This window comes from Taurulus bubalis (genome assembly GCF_910589615.1).
Source record: "Taurulus bubalis genome assembly, chromosome: 11".
Lineage (NCBI taxonomy): Eukaryota > Metazoa > Chordata > Actinopteri > Perciformes > Cottidae > Taurulus > Taurulus bubalis.
In genome coordinates this window covers 6,211,305-6,225,098 of record NC_136599.1, presented here as the reverse complement: position 1 = coordinate 6,225,098, position 13,794 = coordinate 6,211,305, and the positions used below count along the sequence as shown (strand labels likewise).

Here is a 13,794-nt window from a genome sequence, read left to right as displayed (position 1 = left end):
ACAAAATCATATATAAACAATCCAGCACTTTTGTAAAGTAATTCCCATTTCATTAAGTAAATATCATAACTTTAATAATTAATAGTGAAATGTAAGTGCAAATATAATAAGATGCATCAAGATACTCACCCAGGCTCGTACATTTTCATTTACTTATGTCAAATTAACATACAATGGACTTTAAATCATAGCCAAAGCTTTATCAGTTCTGCCAAGAAGACATACATAAAGTACAATCAACCAGTCTTATCACATTTCTTTTGGCAAGGCTTTCAGTTGTTTGAAAAGTCTTCTTCCCAAGTCTTCATGAGAACATACAGATTGTGCAACATTATTGAAATATAACTTAAGTGACATTCAGTCTTAAATCTATTTGAACAGCGGGGTCCAGCAGAAACACAGACCAGTACAGATTATTCTTTACTCACACAAAAACAGCCCAAAATAAAGAAAAAGAGAAGCTCTTCCAATTAATTATTTTTCAGTGCAAAACAATTATTAAATTCTGAAAGTATTATGGTGTTAAAAATACTCATCATTTTCTGGATTTACATTAATAATAGCGCTTTTCGGGGTATTAAATATCACAACTACGGTACTTAAAAAAAGAAAGTGTTGATATTCTGTTTTTTTTTGGGGTCAACAAATCCCATGAAAAGACAAACAACAAATGTATGAAACTTAAAAAGTATAATTTGTCTATCAATGGCCAACATGCCCCTTCATCTGAATAATATAAAGATAAATAATATAATCAGATACTGGAGTTCATTTTCAGGCAATCACACACATGCTGCTGGAAATACTCGCAAAACCCCGACAGGAAGTCCAACAAAAACACTTCTTACTCCCGTTTGAGTAACATTTGACCAACAAAGTAGTTCCCTCCTATGAAGTTATTTAGACTTTCAAAAAACAACAACTTTGTCTTCAACATTAGAGGATTCATGTCTTCAATAAGAACCCATGGGCTCGGAGCTGAGCGTCACAAACCGAATAAGGAAGCCAGAAAGCAACTAACTAGACCGCTGTCGGTTTTGAACTTTTTCATGGGACTTTTTGACAATAACAAAAATATAGAACATCAGCAGACTTCTCCTTTAATTGTCTGATGTGTGGAAACGTACATCCTGTCCCACATTAAGCATCGAACCCATACTCGCCCAAAGTGGAAATAATTGATATCTAAACAACAAACATAGTAGAAATAAGGCCCAGCAAGTCTTTTTAAGTCATACTCTGTCCCTATATTACGTTTCAATCAAGCTCAAATTAGTGTATTTTCTTCTGTCGTCCAGTTTATTCATGAAGTCTTCACATTTTGGTCTGAGCTCGAGGGGTTTGATTCCATATCAACGTCCTCCTCTTCCTTCCCATTTGTCTGTTGGGCTTCGTCGGTGCTCGTCCCCGACCCGTTTGCCTTTGACGTTTCTTCCTCTTCCTTTTTATCTGGCACTTGATTAAAATCAGTCCGTGGGATTTTTTCCTCTCTTCCAGAAGAAAGAGAGGGCGAATGTTTTGACGTCTTTGGGGGCGTTTGCGCCGAGGGGCTCGTTTGACCGGCGGCTTTCTCAGCGGCGGCTTTCTCCTCCGTCTGCCCACCAGCGGCGTCCCCGGCAGAGCCGTTGCTCTGCGGCTCCTTGTCGTCTTCGTCGTCTTCCCTCTTCTTCTTGGGCGGTTTCTCCGTGTCTACGTCCACATCCGTTTGCATAATGCTGTCTGGTTCCTGGGCGGCGGCCTTCGAGTCGCTGGTCGACGTGTCCTCGCCGTCCGCACAAGGCTCGTTTTTTGCCATCAGAGAATTGGGACTGGATGACTGGTCCATTTCATCATCAACATCATCATCATCATCCTCATCTGCAGAGTCATTTCCATTCTCCAAAATTTCATTAGACTCTCCGTTTCCATTTCCGACAGACCCCGCTTCTGTTTTTTTCTCAGGCGACGCCTCGGACAGTTTGTTTTTGTCTTTACTTGCTTTGTCGGTTCCTTTCTGAGCCTTCGGAACGTTATCCAGTCCGTCCTCTTTTTGTTGCGCAACGGCCTCTCCATCTTTGCTTTTACTCCGTGAATACGCGTCATCTTTTCCCTCTCCGTTGGAGTCGGGCTTTTTCTCCGCCTTCCTGAGTTGTTTTTGAATCTTTCGGGGACACCACACAAACTTGTCCTTTGGCTCAAAATGAAGGTAGGCGAAGCGCACGAGCTCCTGCCGCTTCTGCTTGTCCATGACGGCAAACAGGAAGTAGTCGAGCACGCTGCGTTTGACGCTGCTGAGGGTCTTCTTGACTAGAGTCTCCTCCAGAAAGAAGCGCACAAAAGGGGCCTGGTAGTGCTCAAAGCCCAGCTCCCCCAGGCTCTTCAGGATGCGAGTGATGCGCAGGTTGTTGTGCATATTCCTGCGAATGAAATGAAACGGTTGAAGCTGAGATTACAGACAGACATGTACTTACAGATGCTGCTTGTGTGAGACATTATTTTATTTTTATATCCACCTCTCCAGGTTTCCAAATCGCTCCTTCCAATTATCAGCTCGTTTCACTTCGCCCGTCTCCTTGTTGACCAAACGCATGCCGTAGAAGCCCAACATGAGCTCATAGGACTCGACTAGTCTCTTTTTAGCGTCCTCGTTCTTCTTGAAGGCCTGATGAGCATAAACAGTGGAGATTAGAATATTAACACATTAAATGTAGCACAACTTCTATGAAATAGCATGGTAATTTTGGTAAAGTTATGTATGAAATTAGTGGAAAATACGTTTCGTCCATATGAAAAGAGCTGAATGTTTTGCAACAGCTTTCCTAAACCAAATGCAGAGAAGAATTTCCCCAAGGGGATTAATAAAAGTGCATGTTTCTTTTTCTTTCTTTTCTAAAATAAGGTTAATAAATGGTAGTGTTTCCTTGATAACAGTTATCTGTTTCTAAAACTAGTGCTAAATAATTTAGATAATACAATGCAATATTTCTAATAAATTATTTCACACGCTATGCAGCTTTCAACCTCTGTTTAAATAGTTTTTTGAGCATTTGCTTTGATAATCCTCTGAAGCAACACATCTCTAGTCACAGCATCTGAAACGCACATTCAACTCACTGGATGACATTTGATTTCGGCTTTGCAGTCACCAGATATGACTTTGCGGCAAAAACATAAATGGTTAAAATGAATTAATGGTCTGCTTCATGTTGTTCACATACCTCAATTTCTTTCTTGGTGAGTTCTGAAGCCATGTAATTAACCCCCGGCTCTCGCAGTGGAAACAACCTTAAAAGGCAAAATGATTTACAGGAGGAAAAAACAACAGAAAATCAATTAATATCTAACAAAACGATACTCTCGTTCAGTGAAGATGACATCAAAATAACCCCAAAATAAAATACACTCTTAGTGCTTCATCAAACACCACGTACAACTCTGAAGCCCTATGATTTTACTAAATATAGCCTTCTAATCAACACTCAAGGATCAAAAAGCAAAGCCTCCGTGTTCCCATGACATCTTTCTGAGTACAATTGGGATTTAGTATCATCATAGCTCCTCTTTTCTTAAAGCTGTTTAAAACAGTAATGGCGTGGGCAGTTTTGATCTTTGACCTTGATCTTTTCATTTGGATAAAGGCTTTCCCAATACCTACATGTGTGCTATTCTATCACTAAAGGTTCTTTGAAAGCAGTACGTTTCTAATCTTTCTTACTGGTGCACAAAGTTAGCTAACTACTGTTAAAATTCATTTGCATAGATTTTGGGGGCCCCTGTGGACAAATGTGGTATTTTTTTCGAGGACCATTAGAAAACCATTTAACCCATTAGGAAAAATTAGAGGTTTTCCCTTTAAAAAAGGACCGGCAAAGCATCGATGTCAGCCCGGTTGGTGCCGGAGACCCCGTTGAAGTCTGAGCTGAAGTAATTTCTGGTGAACCTGCATGATTTCACCTCATTTTGCACAGACGCTGACCCAATGGCACCGACGAGCATTAAGAATAACGATCAAACTAGCCAATCCTCCCGCTTATGGTCTCGTTTATTTATGCAGGTCATATCGACTCACTGGGTTTTAAATTGAGACGGTTTCATCACCCGTTAAGAGTTCCTCACAGTAACTTTAAGAGTGTGTTGCATGCTTCCGACTGCAAGCTCGCTAGATTAAGAGGACACTGGCCAAAACATACACACCAAGGCGCCAACAATACATACCACTGAATGTACGAGTGAACTCTCTCCAGGCGCTTGTAGTCATTTTTCCACTCCTTATGAAATGATTCAACGTAGATATCTGCACCAGACGTAAAGAAAGCATCATGTCACTGGACTGATTTTTTTTTAATGATCATTAATAAGCATCTTGTAAGAATATCTTAACACGTTACCATCAGGAGCGGAGGGAAATCTATTTAGATAAAACTGCAAATTGTTCATTTTGTCTTCTGAGCACTCGTCATCTGTAAGATTCTGTCAAAAACACACAAAAAACACATTATATATTGATATATATCTATATATAATTTGACACAAGGTGTATTTGGTGGTGCTGTGACTTACTGGATAGCCTCTCCTGTAGTTCTGCATGTCCTTTGCTGCCCTCATGTTTCTGGGCGTGTGATGCCACTGCAAATAAAAGCGAAAGTGAAATTAACCTACAGCCAACGTCTCAACGTTACGCAAATTGGAAATATGGCCAACAGTACAATTTATCATTGATGCATCCTAATGTAGAAATAACTACAAGTAGTGTCATCTTTACTAACGATACCACGACATGCAGTGTAGCAGAAAGCTGACATAACGCTGTACTGTAACGTTGCAAGTTGACACATAAAAAAAAGGCCAAGCTAATCCATTTCCCACTCCCGCAAAAATGGGGTTAACACTTAATTTAAACCATTTAATTCTGATTTAAATGACACACAATGCCTAGTAATCGCTGTACGCAGCGTAACATTAATATGTCGACGTGACGCCGGCGACTTGTAACCCCTCAAAAGCGACATAACGCCAGAGACTAGCTAGGCCAGCTAGCATGCTATCGTTAGCATTCCCGACAAAACGCGAGCAAACGTCTGGAAAAGGAACCGAATTACAAGTCAACATATTCCTCCGCCGTGACGTGGTTCGTGCAAGTCGTGGTTCGGCCCAGTGATAACGAACAGAAAAAAAGCGCGTACGTTTAGACTCCAGCCGGATTTGTTTTTGTCTTGACATGACCGGCGGGGTTGGCTCTCTCCGGCCGGGTCGTCTCCATCACTCTCCGTGTCCCAGGTCGAGTCGTATTCACAAACGCAGTCGTCCTCCATGATTTAAAATATAAACACGCAACGTGACCAGCTGAGGTTAAATGCACGTGTGACCTGCGTTTTGCGCCTATTGACGGACATGAAGCTCGTTACACTTGCATGTTCGGGTTAGACGAGGACGGCCCTGACCATCCGTCTCTCCAGGCTACCATCGTCAGACAGCGGCACGGTTCGGCGTCTGCAGCGCCGATGCTGCCTTCAGGTGCTCCCACTCCGAGTAGTAATTACCGGGCTTCGCATAACTTGGCACAAATGGCGTTTGCGGGTTGCCTTATTAACATCGGAAACGAAGGTCGCCTTTAATTAAACATGGCTTTTGTCTGTTTAAGAAAAAAATAATCCGACAACTAGTTTTGAGTTGCTGCTTCACGGGACCACCAGTTAGCTACAGTTTAAAATACAGTAAAACAGGAAGTTATATATGCTATTACATATAGTGGCGTTCAACAACACTTGAGGAAACAGTGTATTTCTTTTTTGGGGGGGTTAAAGGCCCCACTCTGGTAGCCGGTGTCATTTAGCACTTAATTGAGTTGTTAGTGTGCTTTCTAATATAATACAATCTGAGTTTCCGACAGAACAGGAAGGCAGCACACTTGCTGTATTGCAGTGGTTCCCAAACTTTTTCTGTCAAGCGCCCCTTTGATGATATAGAAACATTGTAAGCCCCACCATTATAATATATAAACTCTATAACATGTGTTTTTTTTCTAAAATATGTACACATCACTTCACTTTTCTACTTCTATTCTAAAAAAATAAACGATTTCCAAAAAGATTGGAATTTAGATTGCTTTCAAGTAGTGCTTTCAGACATATTAATTGCTTTACATTCTTGAATATATTTTTGAATATAACTTAAAATGTTAAAATTAGGAACAGTGCAACAACTTACATTTCCCCAGAATAATGACTGCTCAATATATATATATTATATAATATTATATAATGAAGTCATTGTATTTTTTAAGGTCACCATAGTAATATTTTTACACAGGCGACAAGTGGAATAAACAAAAAAAAATGTTTCTGAGATGTAGTGGATTAGAAGTATAAAGTTGCATGAAATGGAAATACTCAAGTAAAGTACCTTGAAATTGTACTTAAATATAGTACTGAAGTAAATGTTGGTTACATTCCAGATCTCTTTGTCGCATCTAACACTGCATCAACTCACTCATATGGTCTCTCTCCAATTCAATTACTGTATATTCAATGTGCTTTATTGCCATGAACGTTCCAAAAAAAGACCATATTGCCAAAGCATTATGATTAATTTCTCTCTCTCTCTCTCTCTCTCTCTCTCTCTCTCTCTCTCTCTCTCTCTCTCTCTCTCTCTCTCTCTCTTTCTCTCTCTCTGTTCTGCATCTTTAGTTGGGTTCAGTTTGCATTCTTTAAGGAACAGCAGCACAAAGGACTCGGGGGTGTAAACATCTAATTTGACCGTGATGTCCATCCTCCGACGGTAATTGGACTGATGCATTTATACGAGGAAGTATTTCACCATTAGAAGATATAAATAGAACCGTTTATTATCACAGGGGGATTCAATTTTGAATGGTCGCTGGTGTGGGTTTCTATTTTCGGTCTTTTAGTTACTGTGGAAACCGGCGGGCCCTGCAGGCATCCAGCAAAAGCTGTTCCTATTTAATGCTTCTGCTTCATAAAATGGATTCCCCGTTGCCTTGTTCTCAGATAGTTTAATACAGATGGAGAGATTTGTTAATATACAAAGGGATTATAATTAAACTGAGTCTGGCTGTGTCTCTCTAAGATTTGGCAATAACTTGGTGACGTTAAGACTCGTGCACTACCTCCCTCCCTTCCTGTAGTGTATTGCTGCAGGAGCCGGATGGGTGGAGTCCAGGGTCATCTGGGGGTATCCTGCACACCAGGATTGGGGGGTTGCTCCAGCTATTTGTAAATCATGGCTGGATTTGTGTGTAAAGTACGATCTAGTTGCCAACTGGTTTATTTAACCGAAGCAAGATTAGTAGTTTTCTGAAGAGATCAACGATGTAGACGTTAAGTCACTGCAGCATCACAAGCTGTAACATGCTGGAACTCCTTTTAGAGGTCCAAAAAATACATTTAAATTACCGGCCATTTAATTTCAGATTGAATTTAGATTATTTTAATATGCATCCATTTAATTAGATGTATTACATTTAATGCAAGAAGTCACCGTATCCCACCGTATCTTTAATAAAAGCATATATGCATATATATGTGTGTGCATGTATGCACGTTTGTGTGTATATATGTATAAATGTGTGTATATGCATACTTTTTATTTCATGTTGAGTATCAATGTATCCAAATGTTCGAAAACTCTCTGCATAAATGCTCATTGTTTACATCATTATTTAATAGTAAAGAGATACCATGGTAATTAGATATATTTTTGAATGAAACATATACATGTAGAAATTCACATGATCTTTTATTCTTGTATTTGATTAGGATTCAGCACATAATCTCATTCTCTCCGACACACAAATTCAAATGTGTCCTGACCTAAATGATAAAGTCAGTCATCATTATCTTCGTCCAGATTAAAGCCCTTGAGGTTAAATTCACCACTGTCCATGTCTCCTCTGCAGGACCTCGTCCTCTTGTCCCGGTCTGTCTCCACCTCTCTCGGTTCAAGCTGCTTCCTCTTACACTCATTTATTGCCCCTTCAAATGTCCTTCTCAGAGCACAGCTGCTGTTCCCTGCTAAAGACCTTTCAATTCTAAATGTTTGGTGCTTCATTTCTATAAACCCTCTTCCACGATTCTTCCAGATTTGCATTTTCCCTCCTGCAGAATTGGCAGATGGGAGAAATGTGCTGTGAGGCAAAAGGTCATCTGTTCTCCACATGATGCCATATGTAACTTTAAAAAAAAAGTTTTATACCATCTGCATATTCTGAGCATCACCAGAGACACTGAGTCAATCTTTTTCGATCTCATGAGAGGAAAAGTGAACAAATGCATTTTGTTGACTGTGGCGTGAGATTAAAAATGGAAAAAGATACATATTAATACTACTCTTTATTGTTGACAAATGTGGGAATTTGCCTTCGACCGGTCAGTTAAAACATAAATGATGATAAATCAATAAGTCATAAATCCCCATACATACAATAAATGGCACAACATGCACAGTACTGACAACAATGACGAACCCGGAGAGCATGGCAAAGTTATGGCATTTAATATGAGAGACTTTTTGTGAATGTTTATGGTTGCTGCGGCGGATCTGATGTGACGTTTTCCAGAGGGCAGTTAGTTTTATGAATTCTTAAAGAAGAGGATGAACAGGATACAATTGGTCAGGGTTTTTATTTCACATGCGTCACACATCCCAGTTCTTTTGGCTCTTTCCCAATTATTTTACTGGCCAAGTCTATTTGTTCTTAGCCTGCAGGTGCCCAAACCATTAAAAGTTAGACCACTTCTGTAAACATTCTCCAAAACGTTCTTGCTCATGTCTTATGAATCCAGTTTCCTTTTTAAAACATTTATTATGTGATGTGCAATCAAAAAAAGGTTCCTTAATATTCACACTCCTGCTGTTCATTAATCACAAGAGGAGGAAGAACAATGATCGGCATTTTGGTGACTCATAATTGTTACTTTGGTTAATAAACTGAAATTATTTTCGAGATGAGATGCAATGATCACTGAGAAACGGCTAAATATAGTTTTTGGTTTGAGCTAAAAAACAACAACAATAACAAATATATACAAATCCTCCCAAGGGAAAGTTTCTACTAATTTACCAGCTGTCAATCAGCAACCCTGAGAAAGATGAGAATTTTATATATTATATTATCATAATACAGAGTAATAACAGAGTAAAAGCAATAATATTCATGTTTTTCTTTTTTAAATGAGGCATTATGAGGTAGAACGTGGACACTGGAATGCATTTCCATAATTCACTTCATTTGTTTCCATTGCTCCTAGACGACATGTTAATATGTGTGTGTGATAATGAAATGTAATTGAGAAAGCAGAGCACGGAGAGAGAGAGAGAGAGAGAGAAAGAGAGAGAGAGAGAGAGGGAGAGAGAGAGAGAGAAAGCAAAAACAAAATCAATGAAGCATCTCTTGGACTCTAAATACTGGTCCTGAAGCTGCAGACCTGATGGGGATTGATGGGCCTGCTCACTTTGTTCCAGGTCCTCGGGCTTTGAAGCGGATGTGAACACACGCTGCGTAGATTGATGGGTGGCTGGTGGCTGGTGGGCGCTTCAGGTTTCCTCTCTTATCAGCGGAGATGTAATTGCTTTACGGAGAGCTGGTTTGAATCACGACAGGGATGCAAGCGCGCTGATTTAGCCACTTAACACAGAAACAGGGCCGCTGAGAGCAGGTTGCTCTGTTTTAGAGGAACAAAAGAACACAAAGTGATCCACCTGTAAGTACGCCGCCGGTGCCTCTGATACCTGCTGTGGCACAAGGGGGGAGGCTCATATTACGGGTTTTTTAATATCTCGTACAACAACACGTGTGTGTGTGTGTGTGTGTGTGTGTGTGTGTGTGTGTGTGTGTGTGTGTGTGTGTGTGTGTGTGTGTGTGTGGCGTTTCTGTTCTTTCCTTCCACCTTGGACTAGAAAATCCATCCTGGATGATGACACTTGACGTTGCGACATGAAAATTCACCGATCGATTGCCTCCGGATCATTGCGGCTGAACGTTTTAGCTCCGGCCTCACTGACGGTTAGAGTCTGTGTTTTCTGGTATGAGTAACCATGGCAACCGGCATCACCTACAGTACGGTTTCCAGAAGCATCTCGTGTAGCGGCGTCGTTTATTTAACAACTGTATACCTGGATATGCATCAGTTCAGTAATGTGCAGACACACATGCGTGCACGCACGCACGCACACACACACACACACACACACACACACACACACACACACACACACACACACACACACACACACACACACACAGGTGAACGTGGAGTCATCGACATGTTTTCAAAATGATCAACATTGAAGTCAAGATTCAAGGAGACAGAACAGTAAATGCTAATATTATTTGTAATAATGCATCTATTTTGCTTTGACAATCACAAAATCAGCATCTTTTTTTAATTGCTTATGAAAAAAACACACTTTTATTGATTGTTTTTTTAAATATTGGCTTATATGTATATATATAAATGTACGTATATTTATATCCTTGTATTAGTCTTTTTTCTTTTTCTTTTTTCCATTTCATACAAAATGTCCACTCCTTGATTTTGTCTTGATTTTCCACTTGACAATTACTTTATTATTATAATTAATATAATTATTGTGTATTATTCTGAGGCTGCAAAAGGATGATAATTCACACGAGATGACATCATTACATTACTTATCAAACAGTCTCAACTAAAACCTGTCCTTTCCTGAACTGGAGGATTGTTTGATTATGTTTTTGTGCTTCAAATAAACACCAACAAAGCAAGTTTAATTAGTTTCCATCACCTTTCTGGAGCATTAGTTCCTCGATCTTCATCCCCAAGAACTTAAACACTTTAGGATGGCGTTGTAAAGCCTCGTGACGCCCTGGTTGTCCGTGTCTCTCTTCCTGTCTCCCCCTTTAGATGCGCAGTTTCAAGGCCAGTTCAAACGTGGGATCCCGCTGGTTGCTGTCCATGGTGCTGAACCCCCTCCTCCCGTTAGTATCTACTAGGTTGAGTCTGCACTTCACTTGTTGCACACAGCTGGGATGAGAGCGAACATTGCTGCAAACACACACACACACACACACACACGCGCGCACACACGTCTTATTCATACATTTTCACACATCTTTTTTTAATTTATTTTGAATTATTTGGGACTGCTTTGCGCATGCGAAGAGGCAAGCTGAGGCCACTTGCTGATGACTGTGTTGAGAGCGTCGTCATTTTTTTTTTTATACATAAACAAGACATCTGAACCTGGCAGCACAGATTTTCCCGGTTTTTATTTCCCTGCACGCCGCGTCTCACGCAACGGGCAGCAACACCAATGTGGAGACTGCGCTGAGGGAACAGAAGAAAACCACCACCACCTGTAACTGGGCGCCTATACACATATAAATATATATCAGCCGCCGACTTCCACTCCGACGCCGAGGATGAAGAAGCAAAACGTCCGGACCCTGTCGCTCATCCTCTGCATGTTCTCCTACTTGCTGGTCGGCGCCGCGGTGTTTGACGCGCTGGAGTCCGAGTCGGAGAGCTCCCGCCGGCGCATCTTGGAGCAGAAGCGCAACGAGATGAAGAAGAAGTACCGCTTCTCCGAGCACGACTACCGCGAGATTGAACGAGTGGTGCTGCAAGCGGAGCCCCTTCGCGCCGGGAGACAATGGAAATTTGCTGGCTCTTTTTACTTTGCCATAACAGTCATCACCACCATTGGTAAGTTGATGTCATGCTTCTATCTTTAGACACAGAGGGGTCATGTTTGACTCTGTTGCTTTACAGTGGAGTATTTATATCCCTCTAAATTAATGCAACATGTCATGCTTGCTTTGCAGACTAAATCTGAACTAAAGAAATGTGTTCCTCCATCCAAGCGTTGCCACAGTGTGCGTTGTATTATTCTCATTTCCATCCCTCTGCATTAAGGTTATGGTCATGCCGCACCAGGCACCGATGCCGGAAAGGTCTTCTGCATGTTCTACGCCGTACTGGGAATTCCTCTCACTTTGGTGATGTTCCAGAGCCTGGGAGAAAGGATGAACACCTTTGTCCGCTATCTCCTACACAAAGTGAAGCAGTGCCTGGGCTGCCGACGCACCGAGGTGTCCATGGAGAACATGGTCCTGGTGGGCTTCCTGTCCTGCATTGGGACACTGTGCGTCGGGGCTGCAGCCTTCTCCCACTTTGAGGGATGGAGCTTCTTCCACGCTTACTACTACTGCTTCATCACGCTCACCACCATTGGCTTCGGGGACTTCGTGGCCCTGCAGAAAAAGGAGGACCTCCAGGAGAAAACGCCCTACGTGGCGTTCAGCTTCATGTACATCCTGGTGGGGCTCACCGTCATCGGGGCCTTCCTGAACTTGGTGGTGCTCCGCTTCCTCACCATGAACACAGAGGATGAGCGGCGGGACGCTCAGGAGAGGGCGTCGCTGAAGAGGGGCCGAGGCCTTCTGGATGGGGCCCACAGCCTCCGAGCAGTCGGGGAACAGAGCAGAGGCAGCCGCAGGGAGAGGAACCGGAGCAACGCCGTGCACAGTCGCAGCCACAGCACGCTCTTCCTTCCGATGGAGGAAGGAACCAGCTGCACCAACCTCATCGCTTCCCCGGCGGAGGACCCGGAGAGGCAGAGAAGCCCCTGCAGACACAGGCTGCATCTTCAGATCAAGGCAGGCAGACGCCGGCCGGAGTCGAGCCTCAGCTCCCTCTGCTCCTGCGTGTGCTACCGTTTGGGGATTTGCGAGAGTCCTCTTATGTCTCCCGGTGAGCACCACGACTGCCATGTAAATTCTGTTTACGATAACTCAGTCTCCTATAGGATCGACGGCTGCTCACTGGGCTCCAGGGACAACACTGGACTCTCTTCCCCAGGAAGCACGCTTTCACCTGGGCATAGCTTCCGGGAGTTCCCTCGTTCAAGGAGAAAGTCGGTATGAAGAGCACTAGAGTGGTTGCACGGAACGTAAACAGCATTTTTAATGACACTGCATTTTGTGTTGCACCTTGTGCATGTCAGAAGACACTGATTCTGTTAAATGAATAAGTTATCAGTTGTTAAGATCAATTTATTTGTTACGCAAGGATGAGATTTCTTATCCTCTTTTATTTACCATGACATTATTTATGTTCGTGATGCTGTGTTCCTCGCATGAAAGCGAACCTGCATGCTCAAAAGAATGTATAGCACACGATGTGGACGCACCAGTGCTATGTACAGTTGGGCTTTGTAAAGTATTTTGGATATAGTGCTTATTAATGACTGTATAACTGTTCAGTGAAGGTACGTGAATGACCCTCAGTGGACTCGGCTCCTGCTTCCGACAAAATCCAACACTTTTCATGCCCTAGCTAGAAGATGTTAGCTTAATTTTATATATAAAAAGCCTTAAATAACTTTCACCAAGCACAGGAGATATGTGGCTTCTTAGCTCAGTGAATTTAATAAATCCTTTTATTACTTATAATGGGGGAGTCGGAATAACTTTTCCATGCATTGTTCAGCATTACTGCACTCTGATATAAAGAGATTATTGTCACGTGGCTGATTATAATGTAATGGATGTAGCACACAACAGATATGTAGCAGGTTACAAATAAACTTCCCAAAATCCTGGAAAAAATGGTCACTTCCCAGCCAGGGAGGTGTTATTTCCATGTAGACATATAGTTTGTAGTCCGATTCGATGTGAGTCTTCTTTCAGTATTGTTTTATTAAACCAGGGGAAAGGACCATTACATGTGTGAGGGCTTTTATTTTATTCAACGTTTGCTGAATGATTGAACAACCCACTTGAATGAGGTTCATTTCTTTGTTTGAATTCGTCTTGCT

At 41.9% G+C, this 13,794-nt stretch overlaps 2 protein-coding genes across 2 annotated transcripts; one reads left to right on the top strand and one right to left on the bottom strand.

Moving 5' to 3' along the window:
- ogfr (opioid growth factor receptor) lies at positions 1 to 5,291 on the bottom strand (the record flags this gene model as incomplete). The annotated part of the gene is made up of 7 exons (XM_079225995.1): positions 1 to 2,396; positions 2,493 to 2,641; positions 3,198 to 3,264; positions 4,195 to 4,273; positions 4,368 to 4,449; positions 4,540 to 4,605; positions 5,163 to 5,291. 7 exons carry the CDS (start codon positions 5,289 to 5,291, stop codon positions 1,304 to 1,306), a joined length of 1,665 nt encoding a protein of 554 aa, XP_079082121.1. The 3' UTR covers positions 1 to 1,303.
- Positions 5,292 to 11,392: 6,101 nt separating this feature from the next.
- kcnk15 (potassium channel, subfamily K, member 15) lies at positions 11,393 to 12,901 on the top strand (the record flags this gene model as incomplete). Its single annotated transcript, XM_079226236.1, has 2 exons — positions 11,393 to 11,681; positions 11,892 to 12,901. The coding sequence occupies exons 1-2, from the start codon at positions 11,399 to 11,401 to the stop codon at positions 12,899 to 12,901; spliced, it is 1,293 nt and encodes a 430-aa protein (XP_079082362.1). The 5' UTR covers positions 11,393 to 11,398.
- Positions 12,902 to 13,794: the final 893 nt, after the last annotated feature.